General features: G+C 40.1%; 1 protein-coding gene across 1 annotated transcript in view; it reads left to right on the forward strand.

The window, feature by feature from the left end:
• Positions 1 to 6,509: 6,509 nt before the first annotated feature.
• Positions 6,510 to 26,430, forward strand: part of MYBPH (myosin binding protein H) — a 28,475-nt gene continuing 8,554 nt past the window's right edge. Inside the window, exons 1-7 of the mRNA XM_032218589.1 lie at positions 6,510 to 6,666; positions 7,811 to 7,951; positions 10,275 to 10,442; positions 17,781 to 17,869; positions 20,505 to 20,703; positions 21,906 to 22,045; positions 24,204 to 24,363. Of these exons, the coding sequence (XP_032074480.1) occupies positions 6,510 to 6,666; positions 7,811 to 7,951; positions 10,275 to 10,442; positions 17,781 to 17,869; positions 20,505 to 20,703; positions 21,906 to 22,045; positions 24,204 to 24,363 (1,054 nt within the window). The remainder of the gene's footprint in view (positions 6,667 to 7,810; positions 7,952 to 10,274; positions 10,443 to 17,780; positions 17,870 to 20,504; positions 20,704 to 21,905; positions 22,046 to 24,203; positions 24,364 to 26,430) is intronic.

Genomic DNA, 26,430 nt, shown 5'->3' on the forward strand with positions numbered 1-26,430 from the left:
GGGAAGGTTGTTGAGAAGGTGGTGGCCTTCCAGCTTCAGCAGTCCTTGGAGGAAGCAAGCTATCTCGACCCCTTCCAGTCAGGCTTCAGACCCGGTTACAGCACAGAAACCGCTTTGGTCGCATTGACCGATGAACTTTGGAGAGCCAGAGATGGAGGCCATCCCTCCATCCTAGTTCTCCTCGACCTCTCAGCGGCTTTCGATACCATCGACCATGGTATCCTTCTGCGACGACTGCGGGAGGTGGGAGTGGGAGGCACTGTGTTACGGTGGTTCTCCTACCTCTCGGACAGGTCGCAGTCGGTGTTAGTGGGGGGGCAGAGATCGACCCCTAGGCCCCTAACATATGGGGTGCCGCAGGGCTCGGTCTTATCCCCCCTACTATTTAACATCTACATGAAACCGCTGGGTGAGATCATTCGCAGGCACGGGATAAGATACCATCAATATGCGGACGATACCCAGTTGTATCTGTCCGCCCCGTGCCAACTCAATGAAGTGGTGGACGTGATGAACCGAGGTCTTGTGGCCATTATGGACTGGATGAGGGCTAACAAGCTTGTACTCAACCCGGAAAAGACCGAGTGGCTGTTGTGCTTTCCTCCCAACAATTTGACCAGTACTCCATCGCTCAGGCTGGGGGGTCAAATTTTACACCCCCTCAGAGAGGGTTCGCAACTTGGGAGTCCTCCTGGACCCACAGCTGTCCTTCGACCATCATTTGACGGCTGTGACCAGGGGGGCATTTGCCCAGGTTCGCCTGGTGCGCCAGTTGCGACCCTACCTGAATCGGGTGGCTCTCACAACAGTCACTCGGGCCCTTGTGACCTCTAGGCTGGAATACTGCAATGTGCTCTACATGGGGCTGCCCTTGAAGAGCATCCGGCGACTTCAGCTAGTTCAGAACGCAGCCGCGCGAGTGATTGTGGGTGCACCTCGGTTCACCCACATAACACCTATCCTCCGCGAGCTGCGCTGGTTACCTGTCGATCTCCGGGTGCGCTTCAAGGTGCTACTTGTCACCCATAAAGCCCTCCATGGTAGTGGGTCTGCGTACTTGAGAGACCGCCTTCTGCCAATTACCTCCCTGCGACCAATTAGATCTCATAGATTGGGCCTCCTCCGAGTTCCATCTGCCAGCCAGTGCCGGCTCGCAATTACAAGGAGGAGAGCCTTCTCAGTAGTAGCTCCGACCCTTTGGAACGATCTCCCCATGGAGATTCGTACCCTCACCACCGTCCAGGCCTTCCGCACAGCCCTTAAGACCTGGCTAGCCCGTCAGGCCTGGGGACAAAGATAATTGCCCCCTCCCGAATGATGAATGAATGTTGCTCATTATTTTATTCTATGTTTGCCTACGTTACTGTTTGTGTATCCCCTCCCTTGATTTTATGTAAGCCGCCCTGAGTCCCCTCAGGGAAAAGGGCGGCCTATAAATGTTAATAAAACCTCAAAACCTCAAACCTATCTTTCTTTTGGAAATCCAAATTGGTTGACCGGGAGCCTCTTAGTTTATCCTCACAACAAGCCTGTGAGATAGATGAGGCTAAGAAATAGTCACAATCTCAAAGATCCCCAAAACCTGACAAATATGCATTCCATGACAGTTTCCCATTCCGATCAGACTGTTTTTAAATCACATTGAGTCCAGTGAGATTTTGTTGCCTTAAACCTTCCCCAACTGTTCAGGTTTTCAATGAATAAAATTATTAGTAAGAGACTACATAAAGTACATTCCTAATTACCTAGAACAGACCAGAATACATTGTCTTACTAAAGTGACGATCTCATGAATGAGACATCCTTCATATTGCTAAGGCTCACTCACAGCTGCCGTCATAGTTCAAAAGTGAGGTAGATATACAATTGTGTGGCATGCACATACTGAAAAGCGGTCTGGTTTATTGTCTAATGACTCATCATTCTCTAAATGAATGATTCCAGGCATGGAAATGCTGCCTTGTTAGCGTAGACATGTATAAAATAACACTCCCCGTTCCTAACTATCAATAGCTAACAAGCTTTTATGAAAGAATTGTTGTCCATGTGATCTTCCACTGCAATATGTACTCACCAAGGGGTGTTCATTCAGTACATTCTTAGGCATATTCTCACCATCTGGATTTGTGCATTGAGCTTAGCCATAATTGACTCATGATTTGTACAATAAAATTGGGTTAACTCCATATACTGCTGTAGATCAACATAATTAGGCTTAAACAATATGCTAGGTCACAAAAAGACCAAACTGTATATATTGTCTTATTGTGAGATCCAAGCCAATCTCTGTGGGAAAACAACATAACCCACAAGGTAAACAACATAACAGCATAGCCCACAAGTGATGCATATTGAGCATGTACAAGACAGAGATGCAGAAACACAATGAATGTGGAAAAGATTTTCTAAAATAAAAAAGTTTAAACTTTACAAAATGCTTTGTTCCAATAAAGATAAGATCCCACATTTTATAATAGGATTTAGATTTTGTAATATTATTATATGAGATGGAAGACTCATACTTCAGGTGTTGAATGAAGACTATAATTTGCGTATATTAATCTTGTAAATTCAAATTACATTTGAGGCAGTTGTGAACTTTGAAACTAATCTTTTTTTTCCAAAGAAAGGAAAAATTTAGCAACATAAATCCAATTAGATTTACTCCATTATAGAAGTGGAGTTTGAACTTTTGATGTTTAATATCCATATCAACGGATGAGATTGGAGACTTTTTGGAACGTTTAAGTAGGGTATTTTGATTCCAAAGAGAGAGAGAAAGGTTGCTGTGGCTGATTTTTGAGCCATCCACAGGGTTCATCTTCACATCTCTCTAACCATGAGAAAAAAAAATTCTCCTGGGGAAGAAGGCGGGGCTTAGCAGTGAGAAGACGGATTTTCAGGCTATTCCTGAAATTCCTCTATTCCGAAGGAATTGGATGGTTCATTTTTGAATCTAAGCTGTCCCAGAGAGACAGTGAAAGGTTGGAGGAGATCCAGTGACCCCAGAGACGTTCGCAAGGTTCCTGGGGGCTTGGAATTTAACCTCCTTTGCCAGTGACTTCTGGATTAGCCGTAAGCTAACCGAAACTGCAGGTTGCCCCTAAGAATGGCGTGAGTGTTTCCAGCTGGTAAGATGATTTTATTACTCAGAAAAAAAATCTCCTAATTGTTTTTATTTATATAAACAATTTTTATTGCCATCCATCTCACAACGACTCTAATGACCATGGAGGATTAAACTTAAAAAAATCCAAGACAAATAAACATCCAAAACAATAATGCTAATCTAAAATCTCAAAACCATTCTATTTCCAATTAATGAAGAAAAGAACCAGATAAACCAACCAACAGGGCCTAAATGTCTGAGAGATCCTTCAGGTCTCTAATGCCTTAGGAAAGGCCAAGAGGTTCAGCGCCATCTGGATCTCCAGAGGAAGAGTATTCCACAAGGCAGGAATACTGTGGCAGAGGAGGTCATGACTCAAGTCCCAAAAGATAACATTACCTAACACGGAGGTAGTCAACCTGGTCCCTACCGCCCACTAATGGGCGTTCCAGCTTTCATGGTGGGTGGTAGGGGTTTTGTCCTATACTGAAGCACTTTCCCTTTTTAAAATTTAATTGACTTTTTAAAAAAATTCATAGCATTATTTAAAATTTTTTATTAGGTTCTCATAAAATCACCATTACTGTGGAACCAGTGGGTGGTTAGAAAATTTTACTACTAACAGAGATACAAAAGTGGATGGTAGGTATAAAAAGGTTGACTACCCTGACCTAACAGAAGGGAAATGGAGCATGCCAACCTACAGGTGCTTTTAAAAAATGTTATTTTCTTTTTCTCATGCTGAATTTATTTTAGATTCATATTTACCTTGTCCATAAGGTAAAGTAGTGTTTTTCTCTTCTCCCAACAATGGCATTGTAGTACTGGAGGCTAAAGAGCTAACTCTTCCCCTCTGGTTAGTTAACTGACAAGGAGTTAGGGGCATAAGGGATACTAGTGTTTCACCACCTGGCCCGCCCAATCCAATCAGGCTGTTTTCAGGCAACTTTTAAAGACAGGTTTGACACTCTTGTGGAAGAGTACAAGATCCATGTTTCACTCTCCATTTCTCCTGCCAGCCTGAAAAATTGGGGATAGGTAAGTGGCTATTCCACCCACCATCCTTGCCTGTTTAACTAGTCTGGCACTTTTCCAGAGGCATACTAAACCTGTGTTCAATATAAAAAATCTATATATATAATAGGCAAGTACCACTCACTCATCACGAAATCTCCAGAACTGTAAAGCCTACAAACTTAAAATTTGGCACGTATGCTCTTGGCTTCTAGGTGCTCACTAAAAAAAGATTTTTTGAAATGACCATCAGATCATTAGTATTTCTTATACAGTAATTAATACACTCTGATGCTAAGGAGTTCTACTCCCCCTCCCCACCTGAAAAGTACTCTGTTCCAACTGCCAGTTGCCTCATATTCCATTACCTCAGTTCAAACTGGCAGACTTTCCCCTACTTCACTCAGAAATGGTCCAGGGCTCCCTACCCTACATTACTAAACATCGGTACCTCACCAAAATGTCTATGCCTTCCACCTCTGGAACCACTTCCAGAATCAAGGTGGTGGGAGTAATATTCGCTTATGTGTTTCAATGACCGACCACCACTGGATTGTGAACTGAATTTCTCCTGCATAGCCTGATCCCATAGTTTCATCGCGAAGTATCTTTATAAAATTACTTTATAGTAACTTTATAAACCACTGAGGATGGGGAACAGGCCTATCCCCTGCCAATTGTTGTGTTTAGAGCTATCATATCTCTTGCTTTACTAGACTGTGCTCACCCACAAATCTACAGGACCTGAACTATAGAGTAGCCTAAGGCTTTCAATGCATCCCACAGATGATTTGTTCAATAAATGTTGCCCTATAAAGCAGGATAATGGCAGCTCAGGACCATATTTTGACAAATGATCCACTTATCTATTAAATAATTCCTTGCCAGCAGGTGACACTAGAGGAATTCAACAGTTTCCTTAAATTGTCCAGTATCACATCTGCAAAGACAACATCCGTTACTGGCCTCGTTACTGGCTCTGCAAAGAGGGTAACACAAACTAGCACATTTTTGTACTATTTCTTAGACTGGAGGAAAGTACAATAGATAGAATATAAGGAAACCTACAGATATGTCAATCAAATCTTTTCATATACAATCTGTTACTGAGTTGAATGAGGAGCTCTCCCACTGGTTGCTACAAAGGAATGAAAAAATGACTGGGTTTCCTATTTTCTGAGAGTATAAATTCCAATTGTTTAAAAAAAATCAAGACTCTTTTCCTCTTATGCAAGATACTTAGATCTCTTGGCTGATGGAAAACAATAAAAACCAATAGCTATTCTTATAATTATGTATACTCAGCTTAATTTTTAAATGCTCTGTCTATATTTCCTGTGTTCTTTATTTAGTACATTTCCCCTTTTGGGGGAATGGTTCCTGTTTAAAGTATTTCATTTCATAGAAATTTGATTACAATGCATACAGTACATAGCTGTACTATTAAATATAACAAAGGCAACCAATGTCTGAAAGCCTTATTTAACTATCCTATTGGACTTGGTAATTTCTTTTAGAGAACTACGAAGTTCTTTATATTTCAAGTTATCTCACAAAGTACATTATCTTGGCTACCTCTCATTTTCCATATTTGTTATTTCTAAAAGAGTAGCAAAATATGAACAAAGTTAGTAAATAAATAAAAGCTCATTCAAGACTAAAATATTTGCTGTGGCTTTAAATATATCATTTGTGCCCTGCTGGCTCTAAGGAAAGAAAATGGTGTTGTTGTGATTGAAGCAGTGGCTAAAGACAGGTTTGTAGGTAGATATTTATTTCATTTCTTAAGAGTTATACCTTAGCATTGTTCCAAAAGAGCAAGCCACTTATGTAATATTTTTGCTTCCAGTTTTCCACTCAGCAATAAACCTGACTGGTCCAAACTTTCTCCAAGAATTTCCATGGCCCTGGATCCCTCCACCTGGTCTGGGCAGTAATTACCTTCAGCATTTTATTTCTTTCAATGAACTTATATGAGAAACTGCTGAAGATCCATCAGGCCCAAGGATTTCAGAGCAGAGATTAAATTTTCAGAAGGGGGTGGAAGGCTGCATTCCTTCCTTATATTATACCCTTTAATTCCCATCATTTCCTCCAAACGGATTGAAGGGTAGATACTTCCATGCTTAGAAAACTGACCCCATACCCAGCAGCTACTCCTGCGGGGAGTTAGCGAGTCCACAGCTCGCAGCTGCCCGACCCTCTAATCCTGCAGACAGGTGGGCCAACGCCGGGCGAGGAGGGGGCGGTCCGGACACGACTCCTGGACCTATAAACCGGCCTCCTCCGGTAGAAGGAGAAGGCGAGCACCCCGGGAGGAAAAGCGCCCACTGGAGCTCGTTTCCGCGGGCGGGAAACCGGACCTGTTGAACACCTCCGCCCATCGATGTCTGACCTCGAAGCTCCTCCGGTGGCTCAAGAGGTCGCTCTGCCCGCAGATCCGCCCGCTCCGGAGGAATCCCGGACACCTAACCTGGCCGGAGCGAGAAGCCAGCCGGCGCCCGCGGCAGAGCGCGCCCTGCCCATCGAGAAGACCGTAGAAGGTGAGGGAGGCAGATGGGAGGCGGTGAAATGAAGAGAAGGGAAGGAGGGCTGCGTGACCCTCTTTCCTCCAGGCCATCCAGCCAGGTGATGCGATGAAGGGTGGTGTGCTGTGGGTATGGAGGGGCATTTCTCCCAGTCGACGTTCAAAAAGCAATGTAAAACTCTCATATTCCGACCATTTTCCTGTGATGCTGGTGACAACACTCTTTAAAAATCACTGTCTTCCACCAGGAAAGGGTTATGCTAGGCTACAACTTCCCCAGAGCTAAATGGAGATGATAAGCATTGTAAATGAGATGGCATTAAAACGATGACAAAGTGCACGGTGGCACAGGCACACAGTTCCTGCAAATAGATGCTTGTGTTAAGACATCTGACACCAGGGCATATTTCATAGCATTTGTTTGAGTATGTCATCGGGCACCCACTTCACCCGCAGATGCCCATGATCTTCGTGCAACATGTGAGCACAAACCAGTGCTTGTCAAGCCTTTGATATCTAGATCAGCCTGTTCCATTCTTGAACTCTGTGGATAACTTAAAACTAGAGCTTTTAGATTTTGCATTGGGCACACTTGAGAATTCCGGGGGGGGGGGGGGGGGGGGCTAGACCAAAACTTCTAGAACCCATCCAGCTGGGGAAGATTGATCTAGGGAAAGCATAGATCTCATTAAATAAATGCTTACACATCAGTCATTTTTAATCACAGATATTAATATCTGCTTTTAGTATGGTGCCCAAATAACTGGTTGTACAGTTGAAAATGAGAAAGAGCCTATTATATAAAGTTTTCTGTATGGAACATTCACCCAGTAGGAAACTCAGCACAGGTAGACTGTTTGGTTCTATGGAAATCCCTATGCATGGATATGTGTTCACAAGGGCCCCTGGAATGTAAGCATGCATTGCCAGTTGGAACCCACTGAAATTAGTCCATGGCATAGTTCTCTAGTCATAAATTCATCTGAGACACTGATTACAATTAAAAGTTGTGTGCAGCAGGTAGGGATGTGTTTATGTTAAGCAGCAAATATTCTCAGCTTGTCCAGCTAAGCCATTCAGTGAGAACTGTGAGTTAGCACAGCATCAAGGTTGCACCTGTAGGGATGGCAAATGATTTATTAATGCTTCTATATTTATAGTGGCAGCATCTTTCAGTGCACCGCTGAACTTGGCAGTGGAGGCTGTGAATGACAGCTCTGTGACCCTAACATGGGATGGTCCTGAAAATGTGGGCCCTTCTGGTCTGGATGGATATGTAGTGGAGTACTGCAAAGATGGAAGTAGGTTTGGTTTTATTCCCTTGCAAGCATGAAAAATTGCAGCATTGTCATATCAATTAGTATGAACACATTGTTTCTCCCCTTGATAGTTGGCAGCCACAGTCAAAGAGAATAGTATGGGAGATGGATAGATTTGATGTAATCTTCACTGAAATCTTGAAAAGTGTTGCTCAATTGCTTTTGGGGGAAAATGTAATGGTTACTTCTGCTAAGTAGTAGCACACTTGATCACCAAATTACATACTTGCTCTTTGATGTTATATAGTAGATATGTTGGAACAACCACTTTATAGAACTATAAATTTGTCTAGAATTTCACATGAGACTTTCTCTTGAAGAGTGTAAGGTGGGAAGATATTTCACAGAGGTAAATTCTCCTCTGCAAGTATTGCATTGTTTCTGCTCAATTGCTAAGTAGTACAGATTGCACATGGGCAAGAAATCTTGTGCAAACATCCACTCCAATGTGACAATAAGAAAAACCAGGAAATAAAAATTTTGGTTATCTGCTACATTTTTGTTACATCTTTGGAGCATGATTATGCCCCTCTTTCAAATAGAATTTTTGTAAGAAATCCTTATATAGGAATGTTAGATAACATATAATGGAAGCTGCCAAAATGTCCCTCATAGGTATGCCATAGTTCAAACTCATGGCGTCACGACATATCGTCACATGACGTATCGGGACTTTTCCCCCCTTCGCTAAACTGGGGGTGAGTGTGGTTTGTGACGCATATGGCCTCTGGGCCAAGAGTTTGACAGCTTTGCTATAGTTGCCCTGCAAAAACTCAGGTTATCACTAAGTGGAGCAAGGAGTGAATGTTTGTTTCTGTCTTTTAATGACCCTCAAAGGTTGTCAGCTTATAGAGGAGGTCCACAAAGTGCTTGCCTGTAACTGTCATAAGTTGTGATGGTCATAAAGCAAGTCACTAATGTGACTGAGTCAATTTTACAACATTTTTATGGCAGTTGTTAAGCAAACCAATTGTTTGCTATGGTTTTGCTGAAAACTGAAAGTATATACCAATTTTCTGGAAAAACATTGTAATGAAATCCGCTTTGGAAAGTCTGGCTTAGGACATTTCATTTATGAACAACTCTGTACAATAAATAAATGACATATTGATGCCATCATAGCTGAGTAGATTTTAAAAAAAGATTGTTTCACAACATGTTATAATGACAATAAATGATGAATGAAATCTGCTAAATTCATCTAGCTTAAATGAGGTAACAGCTGATTATTCCCTTTTTTGATTTTTGAAAAGCAGATGGTTCACAAGGATTGATTAGATGGGGTGTTAGAAATACAGGAGGATGAATAACTTCATATACGGTAAATACATTACATTGAATTTAGCTGTTGGCAGTGCTTGCAGAATATATTCTGTTTCAAACTGTTTGTGGAATATTTCATTTCAGCCAATTTCAGCTTGTATGAATATATTACTGTATTGCATAGCCACTTGATAAGTTTGGAGGGCTGTTATATTTTCTCCCTGATTATATTTCAAACTATTAATCTTGAATCGTTACATTTTTGTCAACATGATAAAAATGTCCACAAAAGAAGATCTAAATAATACCTAAAAGTTTTCATGGTAACAATAAGGAAATTGAAACAATAGGGAGCAAAACTGAGATTCTATGCAGTGCAGTGGTTAAAATGTTGGACAAGGAGCGAAGACACCCAGGTTCAAGTACATCCTTGGATGTGGAAGCTCACAGCCCATCACTCTCAGTTATTTGAGGTCACAGGGTTGTTGTGGAGAATAATTGCAACAAGAAGTGCTATGTGAGGAAAACTCTAATATACTTCTTTATAAATTAATTAAAGTATATATATATATATATATATATATATATATATATATATATATATATATATATATACACACATACATACATACACACACACACACACACACACACACACACACACACACACTATATATATGATCAGAAGTAGAAAGGTTGTTAGACAACATGACTTTGTATTTCCATGAGATAAATTATTTCTAAGAGCCCAATCTCTTCTATACTGTACCTAGTCGAAAATATCTTCTTCTGGGCTCAGCAGTCTTCTTCAGTTTTCTTTTTTAAGTAAACTGAGTGGATTTTCTCAGTATTTCCAAATCTTGTGGTTTCCATCTTTCATTCTTCCCAAACCATGTCAAATACCTCTGAAGAGAATCAGACTTCAGAAGGCTACTTTTTTGGAAGATAATAAAGGTCTCAATGTTCCTGAGAAGAGTTTTAATATTAGTTCTTTGGTACAGAATTGCCTTGCTGTTGATCTTTTTCCACATTTTTGTTTTAGCAACGAACTGGGTGAAAGCCAACCAGAAACCCTTTCTTTGTGTTCGTTACACAATCCACGATTTAATATCTGGAGATAAACTTCATTTTCGAGTGAAAGCTGTAAAAGGTAATGCAGTTAGTCAGCCAGCAGTTCTGGACCAGCCGCTTCTCATCAGGAAAATTCTTGGTATGTATCTGTAAGTGTGTGTGTGTGTGTGTGTGTGTGTGTGTGTGTGTGTGTGTTGTGAGCATCTGCATATGCACATACAAGGATAGTGCTTGGGAGAAGAAATGTGCCATTTTTTTTTCAAGCAAGTTGTCTTTTGACCCACTAAGATAATCATTCTTCCCATTGAGTTTAGTTTTAAAAATGGCTTAGAACATAAAACAAAAACAATCCCTAACTTATTTCATGTCAATCAATTGTCCTCAAACTAACAATCCATAGTGCATTTTGGTTTTTAAGAAGCCAGAAGATCTGCCACAGATTACCAGCACAACAACATTGACTCTTTATTGCAGCCAAAGGTCAGTCATTTAAAAGAGTCTGCAAGCACTAAAAAATCCAGACAATAGAAGACTACATAATAACAGTGGTAGACAGAGTGCTACAACTGTTGAGACAAATGAATTAACATTTTGCTGGCAACTATTCTTTGTCTGCAATGTTTCTTTGTCTGGATCTGAAAGAATGCAATTTAGGATTTCACTTAAAATATTGGCTGTTTTAAAACATCGGCATTTATATTGTCAGAGCTGAGCAGATGGACCATTTTAACAACACGTTCTAATGTGAGCAAATGTGCTATTCCTATTTTTGACAAATATTTGAAGCTTTAGGGACAGTTTTCAATTTCATGCTGCCTTACGAAAATCATAATGTGGGCGCTGCTTAATATAATCTAGTACATGTAACTCATATTTTGTCACTAATAGTATTCATGTTTTCATCCGAACCAAGATTGTAATGACTCACAATTGGATGTCATTTTCTTGCTCTCTTATGATTCCAGGTTATTTATTTGATACATCTATTAAATGTGTATAAAATGTTTTTCCCAGTTTAACATGGTAATTTGTAAAAAAAACAAAAAATCCTAATGCTGATGGGAGATTTAAAAATATAACAATAATCCCACAGTAAGAATGCAATGTAAAATTGACCAACTGCAAATGCAAAGCATTCAAATATTTATTCCTGCAATTTATATGCCACTCAGTTCCAGAAAAAGCTCTAAGCTGTTTTCAAATGGTATGAAAGTAAAATAGAAAGAATTAGAAGAAGTAACCAACCTCCCAAACCAGGGGTGAGTTCCGGCTTCTGTTACTGCTGGTTTGCTCAGGGACACGCTTCGCGTGCACGTGCTTGATGCATGCTATGCGCGCATGCGCAGTAGTAAAAAACTTGCTTCTGTGCAGAAGCAAAAAACAAGATGGCGGCACCGATAGAACTGGTTCGGGGGCGTGGCCAGCCAAATTACTACCTACTTGGCCGAACCAGTCCGAACTGGTAGGAACTCACCTCTGTCCCAAACCCAAACCAACCGCCTCCATTTCTTAGCCACCGAGAACAATTCTAGCAGCAGTGTTTGTTTATTACTGGGATTGGACCCACAAAAGGCTTTCCAGGACCACAAGGCCTTGATGGTTTTCAAGAATATCCACATGGGGCTTGTGCTGGGGTTACTCGGATGAAGCATTATTCCAAACGAAAGGAACAACTACAGAAGAAGTCATGTCGTTTTTCTGATGACTGCAATCCCACAAAGATGGGATTTAAAAGTTCTTTTCCCCACTAGATCTTATTGCACAGGCAGAAATCTTTTGGAGAAGACAGTCTTGCAGTGTCCAAGTCCTGAACTAGAGGATTACTGATCACAAATAGATAAAATAAAATGCTAACATAATTCAAGCACCCTGAGGAACAGACAACTCTTGGGAGGAGGCAATGTGGCTGCCAGAGTGCTCTCACTTGTGGGGAGGGAGGGATACCCTCTGTAAGGACCTTGAATGAGTCAATATTGAGTAGGTATTAAATAAGCATTTGCAAGAATTACCTACGTAAATTTAGCTGTCTACAGACCAAGTTTGCAAGCTTACAACTTGGACTTGGAATTGGGCCTGAAAAAGAATGGAAAGCCAGGGAAAACATAACATATTTTTGGGAGCTTGGAGAATTAGAAGAAATCTTACAGTGTACCTTCACTTATTTTGGATCATATCTATTCGAGTTACCGCAGCATCAAGCTCACTGCCTACTATTGGGCAAAATAATAGTGTTTGCTTTGGGGCATTGTCTTTATTTAAAACTGTATGTTAGCTGGAAATGTTCATCTCTTTGCAGCTCTTTGAAGTCAGATTCAGTTAACAACCGTGTTACTAACTTGACAACTGCCATGATTTACTTAACAATTGTGGTAAGAAAGCTTGTAAAATGGGGCAAAACTCAGTTAACAAATGTCTCACTTAGCAACAGAAATGTTAAGTTCTATTGTGGTTGTAAGTCGAGGACTACCTGTCATTTAAGTGCTACTGCATTTGCAAACGAAGAATCTAGAGCAAATTGTTCTTGGATTCGGATGTTTGACTAAGAAGCTTGCTTTACCTCCGGGAACCAATTAATGTAGAGCGCTTGCATTCTTCTATAGCCGCAATTAGGACCAACTGTGATGGTATCTTAAACCCTAAGGATTTTTTTATATAATTAATTTTAAATTAGCTTTCTAATAGTATCATATTTTAGCTCAACTAGGTGCTCTGGGTTTCAATGTTGCAAATGACAATAATGCTAACCTCATTGCAGTAGCCTATAATTATTGCTGTTTCCAAGTCCCAGCTTTATTATACAATTGTATCACAGCGGCCAGTTGTTTTGCCGGATTTGGCATTGATTACTAGTCGGGCCCCACCCAGGGACCTAGGACGTCGTAATGTATTTTGGTAAAATGCGTGCAGATCCAAGCAGTGTGGCTTTTTGCATTTGACTGATGGTGATTTTGTCAATTTTTAACTGTTTTAAATGTAATTCCAGTGCTTTTGGAATAGCACCCAGTGTGCAAATTACCACTGGAATTACCACTGCTGGTTTGTGCCATAATCGTTGAATTTCAATTTTTAAGTCCTGGTATTTTGTGATTTTTTCATATTCCTTCTCATCGACCCTGCTATCACCTGGTATTGCAATGTCTATTATTGTAACCTTATTTTTCTCAACCAGTGTGATGTCTGGTGTATTATGCGCCAGTATTTTGTCCGTTTGTATGCGAAAATCCCACAAGATCTTGACCATCTGATTTTCGGTGACTTTTTCAGGCTGATGTTCCCACCAGTTTGTTGCTGTTTTAATTATTATAATTATAATTATAATTATAATTATAATTATAATTATAATTATAATTATAAGGCAAATTGCAAAACCCAAAAAACAATATCACAAGCGGAAATAACTGATATTCAAGACACAACTAAAGACACTATAGTAGAACTCCCAGAAGAAGCTCTCAGGGAGGAAATAACATCACCACCACTAGAACCAGTTATCACTGAACCAACTGATGAACTAACTCAAAAACAAAAAGAATTGAACGATAAGATCATGGAGCATTTTCTGCTTAATGAGGAAAGGCAACGTTTACCATCACTAAAAAACTGTGCCTAAGAAAATTTTGGCCCCTATCATGAAAATGGTTAATACAGTGTTTTCAACAATTGAACCGGGATCCATCTTGGAAACAAACCAGTTAATGTACAGCGCAGCTGTAATAGTCACTAATGAACTAGGCATTAAAATTAAAGTACCTAGTCACACAACAGAAAAAGCATCAAAGCCAAAGTGGAAAATCCGTCTAGAACAAAAAATCAAAAAATTAAGGGCAGATGCTAGTAACTTAAAGAACATGCATGAGCAACGGCTTAAAAACAACAAAATCATAGATCGGCTAATCAGAAGATATAGATTGGATACAAGAAACATCAATGAAGCTGTAGAGATTGTAAAACAGCAGATAACAGCAACAGCTAGAAAAATTGAAAGATATGAGGCACGAATCATCCAATATAAACAAAATCAGCAATTTCGATCAGACCAACGGCGTTTTTATCAAAGTCTTAATGTGAATGGTGACACCAAAAGTGAAAAACCAGAAAAGCAGGCCACAGTTGAATTCTGGAAAGAATTGTGGGAAAATGCAAAGGACTACAACAAGGAAGCAAAGTGGATACATGACTTTGAGAAAAGCATTGGCAACAAACAAATGCAAGTATTAGAAATAACAACTGAGATGATCAAAAATCGAGTTAAAAAGGTAAAGAATTGGACATCACCTGGAAAGGACCAATTACATGGTTTCTGGCTCAAATATCTGACCAGTTTACATGCAATATTGGCCAGGCAACTGAATGAAATTTTACAAAAGGGCCAAATTGATGAATGGTTGACAACTGGAAAAACATACTTGATTCAGAAAGATCCAACTAAAGGAACAACACCTGAAAACTATAGACCAATAACATGCTTACCAACAACCTTCAAATTACTCACAGGCATTATTGCAGATAACATGATGGATTATTTGGAAACAAACAACATCTTGCCAGTAGAGCAAAAAGGCAACAAAAGAAGGAGCAGGGGCACAAAAGATCAGCTTCTAATTGATAAAACGATATTAGAAAATTGTAAGAACAGAAAAACGAACTTGAATATGGTCTGGATTGATTACAAAAAGGCATTTGACTCACTGCCACATAGTTGGATCATAAAATGCTTAGAAACAACTGGCATTAGCAAAAATATTACATCCTTTACTGAAAAGGCAATGAAACAATGGAGAACTGAGTTGGCAGTAGGGAATGAGAGCTACGGAATGGTTAATATCAAGCGAGGAATTTTCCAGGGTGATTCACTTTCACCTCTTCTCTTCATCATCGCAATGATCCCACTATCAGTAATCTTAAAAAAAATGAAATTAGGCTACCAAACAGCCAAAAAAGCTGAAAAAATTTCGCATTTACTATATATGGATGATTTGAAACTCTATGGAAAGTCAGAAATAGAAATCCAATCATTGACAAATACAGTCCGAGTATTCAGCACCGATATTTCAATGCAGTTTGGCATGGAAAAATGCGCCACTGTATCCATAAAAAGGGGCAAATCACTGCATCTGAGGGAATTGAAATGCCCAATGGCCAACTAATTAAATGCAAAGAAAATGAAGCCTACAAATACTTAGGCATTCTGCAGTTGGATAACATCAAGCATGGAGAAGTAAAAACTATTGTCAGGCGAGAGTACACCAACAGAGTTAGGAAAATTTTGAAATCTAATTGAATGGTGGAAATACAATCAAGGCCATAAATACCTGGGCAATACCAGTTATAAGATACACAGCTGGCATAGTTAACTGGACACAAGCTGATTTGGACCTTTTGGACCGAAAAACCAGGAAACTAATGACAATGCACTACAGTTTACATCCACGTGGTGATACTGATAGACTATATCTGCCCCGAAAATCAGGTGGCAGAGGATTATTACAAGTGAAGCAAACAGTTGAAGAAGAAAAACATGCACTGGCTGATTATTTAAAAGACACTCAAGAACATCTATTAATCGAAGTAAAGAACAAAAATCTACTGAAGGCCCAACAGACAAAACAAGAATACAGAAAAGATGTGATAAAATCAAGAATGGAGAGTTGGCAGAACAAAGCACTGCATGGTCAATTTCTGGAAAAAATAAAAGATAAAGTGGACAGTGAACAAACTTGGTTATGGTTAAAAACAGGTACATTAAAGAAAGAAACAGAGTCACTAATCCTGGCTGCGCAAGAACAAGCTATCCGCACAAATGCCATTAAGGCCAAAATCGAAAAATCCTCTGATGATGCCAAATGCAGACTTTGCAAAGAAGCTGACGAAACTGTTGATCACATACTCAGCTGCTGTAAAAAAATCGCGCAGACTGATTATAAATTGCGGCACAATTCAGTAGCACAAATGATCCATTGGAATTTGTGCAAAAATTATTATATTAAAACAGCAACAAACTGGTGGGAACATCAGCCTGAAAAAGTCACCGAAAATCAGATGGTCAAGATCTTGTGGGATTTCCGTATACAAACCGACAAAATACTGGCGCATAATACACCAGACATCACACTGGTTGAGAAAAATAAGGTCACAATCATAGACATCGCAATACCAGGTGATAGCAGGGTCGCCGAGAAGGAACATGAAAAAATCGCAAGATACCAGGACTTAAAAATCGAAATTCAACGACTATGGCACAAACCAGCAGTGGTAATTCCAGTGGTAATTGGCACACTGGGTGCTATTCCAAAAGCACTGGAATTACATTTAAAACAGTTAAAAATTGACAAAATCACCATCAGTCAAATGCAAAAAGCCGCACTGCTTGGATCTGCACGCATATTACGAAAATACGTTACGACGTCCTAGGCCCCTGGGTGGGGCCCGACTAGTAACCAATGCCAAATCCGGCGAAACAACTGACCGCTGTGATACAATTGTACAACAACAACAACAACAACAACAATTATTATTATTATTATTATTATTATTATTATTATTATTATTATTATGTGGTTAATCTTTGGTGAGATTCACAGCCTTTGGGGCTGGTTGGTAGCTCAACTGCTCGAGTCCTAACCAAGGACCTAGGAACTGTTAAGGTAACGTTGGAGGATATAAGCTTTCCAAGTAGGGTGGTTTTTTGTAGAATCAGAATGTTCAAGTCTGATAAATTTAAAATTTCCAAATAGCGAGGTAGCCCTTTAGGTATTGCTCCATAGGTTCCAATTACAATCAGGACAACACACGATTTCTTTTTCCTCAGTTGCTCAACTTCAATTTGCAAGTCCCGGTATTTTGTGATTTTTTTCTTACTGTTTATCTTCAATTTATGCATCTCCAGGTATTGCAATGTCAATGAACCATACTTTTTTCTTTTCAACTATTGTTATGTCAGGTGTGTTGTCTTAAAAAGGCTTCCTTTATTTACTTCCTTAATCATTGGTTCTTCACTTTTCTGGATGTAATCATTCATTTTGGATTGTGAGCCGCCCTGAGTCCCCCCAGGGAAAAGGGCGGCATACAAATAAACAATCTAATCTAATCTAATCAAGCTGTGTTGTTCTTCTTCCACAGTCTGTTTTACTTGTAGGAGTCCTCGACTACCTTCTGCTCTTGGTAGATAAATCATGTCAAAATAAATCTAGCTGATTCAATAATTCAAACTGACTCAGAAATTTTAGCTGGATCAATACTTCTCTATTTTTATTTTTTGTTTGAAAATATGGAAGGTCATAGAGGTTTCATAACCTGCAATTGATGGTATCTATTTTAAACGAGTAACAGTGCAGTAACTATTGATCATAAGGGGAAAAATTCAGAATCAAAAAAGGCAGTATCTTTATTGGACCAACTAAAGTTGTACAAAAGTGTTGTTCACACAACAGACTCTTACAAAATTAGTAACATATTGGTATAATTTTGCTTTTTCCAGAGCAGCCCAAGATCCGACTTCCACGCTACTTAAGAGAATTGTACCTGAGGACTGTGGGGGATACAATAAACCTCTTGATCCCATTCTGGGTATGTGAATTAGAATTCTTTTGGTATTATCTCTGCTCTTTTGGCCTTGTCTGAGGAAGAGATTTTGAATTCTGTCATTTATTCTGGAGCACAAGGCAGCACATATGATGTTTCCTGCTGTTTTCCATAGAACACTATTTGGAAGAGAGAGAGAGAGAGAGAGTAGGAGGCCCAAGATCACCCAATGAGCTTCTCACTGTGGATGGTTTTAGAACCTGGGTCTTCCTGATCCCAATCAAGCATTTTAATAATTATATCTCATAAGCATCACTTAAGATGCAAATGTGAACAGATTGCAGCATCACCTACACTGAAGTGAGTTGTAGTAAATGGGGTTTCACTGGGCAAAACAGAAGGAATTGACTTCATTTAAGTTTTGAAAGAAGTCTAACTCAGTGGTGAAATTCATTTTTTTTTACTACTGGTTCTGTGGTCATGGCTTGGTGGTGGGGTCCTGTGACTGAGTGGCTGTGGCCAACTTGATGTCACTCATGGTGACGCCCACTCAGACACATGCCCACCCAGTAGGAAAAAATGTGTGTATAAGTCTATTCACAGCAGAACTGCTGCTCCCTTTAGGGTCCCCCCTGGTCCCCTCCTTCCCAGGGACTATCTGAAAGGGATAGGCTGCAGCAACTCTGCTGTGAACAAAGGGAGAAACGTTTGGATTGTCTCTGCTGCATTTAACATTGAATTCTGTGGCAGAGACAATCCGAATGTTTCTTACTCTGTTCATAGCAGAGCTGCTACTCTCTTTATGGTCCCCCCAGCCCCCTTCCTCCCTGGGTTTCCCTTAAAGGGACAGGCTACAGCAGCTCTGCTGTGAATGGAGGAAGAAATGTTTGGATTGGGTGGGTGGATCGAACGGCCGGAAGAGGTGAGCCAGAAGAGGTGAGTGGCAACAGGGCAACCAGGCGGGCGTGGGTGTGGCCAGGGCCACCAGGGATTTTTGCCACCAGAGAACTGATGCCAATCATCCCTGCTGGTTCGGCCGAACCAGGAGGATTTCATCCCTGGTCTAACTGCCCTTGAAGAAATGGAAATATTATAATTCAGAAAAGCAAGGTAGATCTACAGGCAGAATGCTACACAAGCCATGAAATCCTAAGGTTTGGCCCAAATTATTCATTTTGCAGTCTGAATAGTTGACAAGTTTGGAGTTCATAAGAGCATTTGATTTGTATTTTGCCAATCTTGTGAAAGCTTTCATTTCTTAGCAGTTGATCTCTGAATACTGAAATGTATTCTCTTTCACCTAAGTCAACCTCTTTTGTTAAAAGGAGGTTGCTATCTACATTCAGAAAGAACAACCAATATTCTTCAGTCCAGTAATGGAATAAAAGGTGTCTAAAATAGCTCTCTGCCAAAAATAGAAAGCCATGTGGATTAGCACAGAGAGGCTTCAAAAAGGGTGGAGAACTCCATGCATTTCCTTGGTTCTTCGATATTTGCAGACTGGTTCTACCATGGACCTCGAACCTTCCCTTCAATGAGCAGCTGGAGCTCCAACTTTACTGGGGTCACATTTGTATTACTATTAGCTTATCTTAATGTAGTTATCTATGTTGTTCATAGTTTAGAGTGCAAGAATTTTAGGTAAATGTTTTTTCACCGTTATTTATTTTATCTAGATATATACTTCAGAGCACGATACAGAAAGAAAAAGAGATTACCAAATTTTATTACAATCTGTCATCATTATTATCAATGCATAGCATGCATAAAGTACAGATAAAGAGTGTACCACTTATTTGCAGATAATAAGCAAGTCTGCAGAAGTTTCTTGGTAGGCTGTATAAATTAATACATTAGATATAACTATAACATTTCTGTAGTATCAGGTTGCTTTATACAACTCACCCAAGAAATCAGGAAAGAGCAATAAAAATACGTATGCCAATGCAAAATGCATAATCACAGAAAACAAAACAAAACATTTTGGTGGTTCTATAATCACAATAACAAATATATTCATTACAGTGGGTGTTGTTAAATCTTTTATCAAACAAAGTAAATGTAATTTTTTAAATCACCAGAAATGTTTGGAAAGGTGATGTTGTTTTTTTCTATAAAATTGATGTTACATCATTTCTGTATTCTCTATGCTGAACTTTGCAACAGAGGCAGCTGTTTACTTATCTAGCCTCCTATGAACAAATCCTTCCCCCATCCCCTGATTTAAACAAAAACAATGGTTTTAAAGTGATAATATATCAACAGCTACTTAACATCATAAACATGAAAATATTCTTGCTTAAAAAATTCAAGACTTAGATAAAATAAATGCCTTCCTGTAAATGATCCACCTCTGAATGAGCTTATGGAAAATGTGATTCAATATTATAGTTAAATCACAGACGGAGAGTGAAAGCCAATTAATTATGGTTTTTGGGTAGAATTTGAATGTATTTTTCCCCATGAGATTTTTAGTCTTCTAAAGTAGGTTGGCTTCATCTTTGAAACCTGGCCTTAGATATCCTGCTCATTAGTATTTTAATAAGCACTGGCCTACCGTTAATCCTCATGAAAAGCCCCAAATTGAATGATGCTGTAGTAGATTAAACTTTGTTTGTAAACCTTAGTTAAATAGAATAATATGTAATATGATCCATTCATTTTCATGTCCATTTCTTAGGGAAAGCCAAAGCCACAAGTGACCTGGACCAAAGAAAGCCAACCTTTGGACCCCAAACAAGTTGTTGTACGCAACACTGAGAAGGATTCTGTATTCTTCATTCGTGCAGCACAACGCAAAGATTCTGGAAAATACCAAATACATGTTAAGATCTTAGATGAATTTGAAGATGTGGCTACCTTTGATCTCCTGGTGATTGGTAAGGACAATAAACTATATGAGTTGATAAATTTTCTAATATTAAAATGGCATAGATGTTTCTTCATTGAAGCAAGCTTCTTTAAAATGGGACTCCCTATAGTACAATTTTTCATGGTACCAGCTGGTTCTAGTATAATTGGACATTGGAGGATTGATTGTGATATAGTCCTCTTATATTGTTTCTTCTATTTATATAATTATTTAAATGAAAGTTTTAGATATGAAAGAGTGAGAGCTGTTTTTGCTCGTATTAAAACTATACCTCCAAAAATGAAAGGTATAGGGGCTATCCCTTCCATTGAAGATGGGGCTAATGAGGAATCTTAGTTTGAAAGATTCTTATAGTCCTTGTTTAATGACCACTCATTCAGAACCATTTGTAGTTACAACAACTGAATGAGGTGTACTTATGATCAATCCTCAAAGTTCCAATCTTCTCAGTACCCCTGCAGTCCCATAATGGTAATCTGGGCGCTTGGCAACTGGCTCACATATATGATGGTTGTAGTGCTCGGCATCGTATAATCATCATTTCCAGCCTTCCTTGCTGGCGTCCCACAAGCAAAGTCAATGGGAAATCTGGCAGGGAAGATTGCAAGTCATGCAGGTAAGTTGCTCACACTCTCTCCCATCCAGCAGTAGCCACCCCCAACTTAGTGGTGCCTACATCGCACTGCATGGACCAACTGTACCTCTTCCTCCACCTGGCAGCAGCCACTTACCTGCCTGGTGGCCTGCTTGCAAATCAACCAACAAGGACCAAGAATCCTTGTTTAACAACAGCAACCAGGAGCCTCAGAATTGCCACTGTTAAGCGATGTGGTTATGGGATGTTGCGCTTTACAATTGCTTCACTTAGCAATGGAAATTGGCATCCCAATTACCATTGTTACCTGAGGATAATCTGTACAGTATTTTGTTTTCTGTTGGAAAGTGAAGTGAAAGCGAATCCCAAAGCAGGCAGGAAGTTCCATGTTTAATCTTCATCATCTCCAGAAAGGATTGGAAAAGACTCTTGACTGTAACTCTAGAAAGCTGTTTCCAGTCAACATTAACAGTATTGAGCTAGAGAAATCAATGGTGTGACAATGTTTTGTCTTGGCATTTATTCTGGCGTCTCTTTTGCATTAGCCTGTGATTCAGGAGAAGTATGGTTATACTTTGTGTGTGTGTGTGTGTCTCTCTCTCTCTTATTTTTAGAGAAACCAGGCCCTCCTGAGAATCTGAAGGTGGTAGACACCTGGGGCTTTAATGTCGCGTTAGAGTGGAACCCACCCCAAGATAAAGGCAATGCTGATCTCAAGGGCTACACAGTCCAAAAAGCAGATATGAAGACTCAAGTAAGAGCTATTCAGTGCACAAAATACAGCCTTTTTAAAAGAAAGGGGTCAGGAATGGGAGAAAGTGGAACTAAAGATAATGGTGGTTCTATAGCCATTCTCAATACACATGCTTCAATGGATTTAGCCAACCTATTATAATACCATTTATGATAAGTTTTTACCTTACACAAAACTTAGAATATTATTGATCAACTGCTATAAGCCAGCAAATGTATAAATATCAGCAAAAGTGATATTCTTCCATTTAGGCTATGTCTGTCTAGGCCCTGATTTGGGTTAGACTGGGACTAAGGCAAAGAACCATTCTAGAGTATTAGAAAGACTTTGCTAATACCTTCCTTTCATTACATAATTTTATTCAAACATTATACAGATAGTCCTTAACATGCAACTGCAATTGAGATAAAAACTTCCATTGCTAAGCAAGGTGGTTGTTAAATGAGACTTGCCCAAATTTACAACCTTATCTTGCCACAATTGTTAAGTGAATCACTGCAGTTGTTGAGAATCATGAGGTCATTAAGTAGATCCGACCTTTTTTTGAATTTGTTACAGGTTTTGATTTTGATACCATCAATTGATAAGATCAATTTATGGCGTAAAAGGAACTCCTACATAGAATTTGCCCCCAGCTGGATTAGGGGGTGTATGGAAATTAGGTTAGGAAATGAATAAGAGTAATGTTATGTTCTGGAAAATCCCTGAATAGTTGTTTTAAAATTTTAAAGTACAATTAATTGGATCAGTACCTTGCTATGGAAAATGAAGGTAAATCAAGGTTAAAAAAATAGTTTTTTTAAAAATAGCTAATCAACTATAGTAAATAACTTTATAAATCAATGTCTATTTAGTCCAGTAGATATATTTCCCTTGGGAATCTTTCCTTCTTCAGTTCTCCAGAAATAATAATACGGCAATATAATTTGCCTTTTTAACAAAGTTTGTTGCTGGCTGTTCATTAAAAATCCCTGAGAGAGACTTGGTTCCTCAGCTATTTCTTTAAACCTGGATTTGTGGCATGTTTGGTAGAAATATATTTTGCAATATTTCTATTCATGTACAGTATATGTCTTGAGATGTAAATCACACACAAACACACAAACACACACAAACACACACACACACGATGGGGATGTGGTGGCTCAGTGGCTAAGACGGTGAGATTGTAAATCAAAAGGTCAGCAGTTCAGCGGTTCAAATCCCTAGTGCCGCACAACGGAGTGAGTTCCCGTTACTTGTCCCAGCTTCTGCCAACCTAGCAGTTCGGAAGCATGTAAAAATGCAAGTAGAAAAACATGAACCACCTTTGGTGGGAAGGTAACAGCACTCTGTGCACCTTCAGCATTTAGTCATGCCGGCCACATGATCATAGAGACGTCTTCAGAGAGTGCTGGCTCTTGGCTTAGAAACGGAGATGAGCCCCATCCCCTAGAGCCAGAAATGATTAGCACATATGTGCGAGGGGAACATATATATAAATCTATGACAGCCTGAGTTTTGGGCTTAAAGCGTGGTTGGAGCTGCCGCCTTTCCATAAATCTTGGTGGGGTGTGTGGAGTGCTGGCTTTGTTTCAGTAAGTGGAATGATTGGTCGTGTGGTTGTATCATGATTGGTAGATTGGTGCTGATTGGTGCTGGCTGTGTGTCCGTTGTTGTTTCGTGTTGTAATGGCCTGGGTGTTGGGTGGGGCTCGTTTGTTGACTAGGGCTGGTTTCCAGATGTCTGGTAGGTGGGAGATATCGTCACGTTTATCCATGTTGTGGGGGTGTTTCGACATCTGGAAACCAGCCCTAGTCAACAAACGAGCCCCACCCACCACCCAGGCCAGAAAGACGGCAGCTCCGACCACGCTTTAAGCCCAAAACCCAGTCTGAAGATGGCGAGTGAAACCTTGCCAAAACATTGCCAAGACAATCTCAATCTTACATGGGAAAAGACCCAAATACAACAAGACCAGCATACCTACACCTGTGAAAATCTATGATAGGATATATATACTTTTAAATAATAACATGTAAGAGCTATTTTTTTCCACCTCTATATGTAATTTGAAGGTCAAGGCTAAATCATTTTGCTTGCCTTTTTTAGGCCATGCAAAAAACATAACCATTTTGTGCAAAATGTTGAATTCCCTGAATTCTGCCTTGTTCCTCAGCAATGGTTCACAGTTTTGGAACATTACAACCATACAAGCTGCACCGTATCTGATCTCATCATTGGCAACAGTTACTCTTTCCGAGTTTTCTCAGAAAATCCTTGTGGTCTAAGTGAAATGCCTGCTGTCACAAAGAATGTAACACACATAACAAAATCAGGTAAGGCTAATGAAGCATGATAGAAAAGTGGGAAGATCCTGCTGTTTCTTCATCACAGGCGTGGACAACATGAGACCTCAGATGTATAAGTGGCTCTTCAAACTATTCAAGATCCCAGATCTTCCCAAGCCAAGTCACTATATTTGGGGAACTGGCAGTACTGTTTTGAAATGAGAATCAAAAATATAGTAAATCAGCCCATTGGGAGAGGGCAGGCCATGGTTGGGTTAGGATTATAGAAATGCTACTTTATTGTAGTAGTATGTAGTGTGTGCCAATAAGGGTGGCAAAGTATGCTTACGTCACTACCTTTATTGCATCTGCCCAGGACTGCCCAGCAGCCCTGCTTAGTAGACCAGGAACCTTTTGGGTAGGGAGGAATCAGGGTCCTTGCTGTGAACAATAGTCATAGGATCTGCCACACAAAGTCATTTGACTTTGCTCAAACTTGGAATATGGCTAGGCAGATTCTTTGGAAATGAGATAAGAGCCCTGTTATACAGGGTGAGTTCTAGCTGGTTGGTCCATGAGAAAAATAGTTCAGCCACTGAACTAACCAATATGTCCTGTTGGTTAAGGCCTCTTGGGGGGTGGCATGCAGTTGGGTCCAAACTGGTTAATGCTTGTATTGTATGAAGAAGTAATGTCTTCTTTGGACTCAACCATTTTGGACAATTTTCATCCAGTCTCTAGCCTTCCCTAGAGGGAAGGTTGTCGAGAGAGTGGTGGTGTTCAGTTATAGAGAACCCTGCATGAAGCTGATTACCTTCATGCTTTTCAGTCTGGGTTCAAGCCAGGTATTGTCCCAATATATTAGTCACACTTGCAGATGACCTTAGAAGGCTTGTCATCCTGGACCTCTTGGATCTCTCAGAAACTTTCAGCAGTATTGGTATAGTTTGAGCTCAGCTTGAGGGGTAAAAATGGGAGCATTGTTTTATGGTGGATCCTCTTTTGTTTGATGCCAGTTTCAGTCACAGTTGGGGGAGAAGAGATTGTGATGCAGCATTCTCAGGGCTCAGGTTTCTGGGTTCGGCTCCAAGTGGGGAAAAAGACACTGGAGACATGGAGGCTGCTTGGAAAGATGGTTTAATGGTGGACAGGACCACATGGCTTGAGTCCTGAACAGAAAAAGTGATCATATGCTTCAATGTTGGTGGAGAAAAAAAGAAGGAAGGGCTGAGATGCTGAGTCCCTGGTTTTATGCCCTCTCTGCCCTTTGATCTTGAACTTGTATTCTGATTGCTTGTCAGACTTCCATGGGGCCATGCAGGGGCAACTCTCTAGGCTGTGTTTTGAATCCAGGTTTGGTTGAGTTCTCAGATGCATGTAGTGAGTTGGGTAAAGGGCCAATATTATCATGCCTTAATCCTATCCCCCTGGAGCTGAAGGGGAGAACTCTTTATTATGTAAAGGGACTGGCTTGGGCATCTTAATGGCCCATTGACAAAGGGGGATGGGCAGGAAGCTGCAGGGAGCTATTCTCTCTTTAAAACATGTTTCTCCCTCTTCACATCCAGGGGAACATTCTGCCTTTTCAATATTTCCTAGGATATTTCATTTTTCTGGGAGAGGGTTGAGTGATAACTTCCTACACCTCTTTAACATTTACATAAAAATTCTGAGTGAAGTCAATTGCCAGCATGGGGCATGGTATTGTCAGTATGATCAGTACCAAGTGCCTGGAGCTAGGACGGTCTGGATGGGGAGGAAGAAGTTTCAACTCAGTCCTTGTAAGATGAGGCTTTGAGTCTCTCCCCCCCCCCCCCAACAGACACACACCCAAGGGACAGAATCTTTGATTCTGATGTATCCCTGGACAAAGCTGATACCCAGTTTGGAAAGTCCTAGACTCATGACTACTGCTCAAGGAGAAAGTGGCAGCCATGACTAGAGGAGTCTTCACACTGATTCATCTTGTGCACCAATCACATTATTTCCTAGATCAGGAAGCTTTGCTCATAGTCGCTCAGGCCTTGGTCATTTCTCGTTTGGATTACTACACTGTGCTCTGTATAGCTTGAAATCCACTTAGAACAGTGTTTCTCAACCATGACGACTTTAAGT

The sequence above is a fragment of the Thamnophis elegans genome, chromosome 5 (assembly GCF_009769535.1).
Source record: "Thamnophis elegans isolate rThaEle1 chromosome 5, rThaEle1.pri, whole genome shotgun sequence".
In the NCBI taxonomy this organism is placed as follows: Eukaryota; Metazoa; Chordata; class Lepidosauria; order Squamata; family Colubridae; genus Thamnophis; species Thamnophis elegans.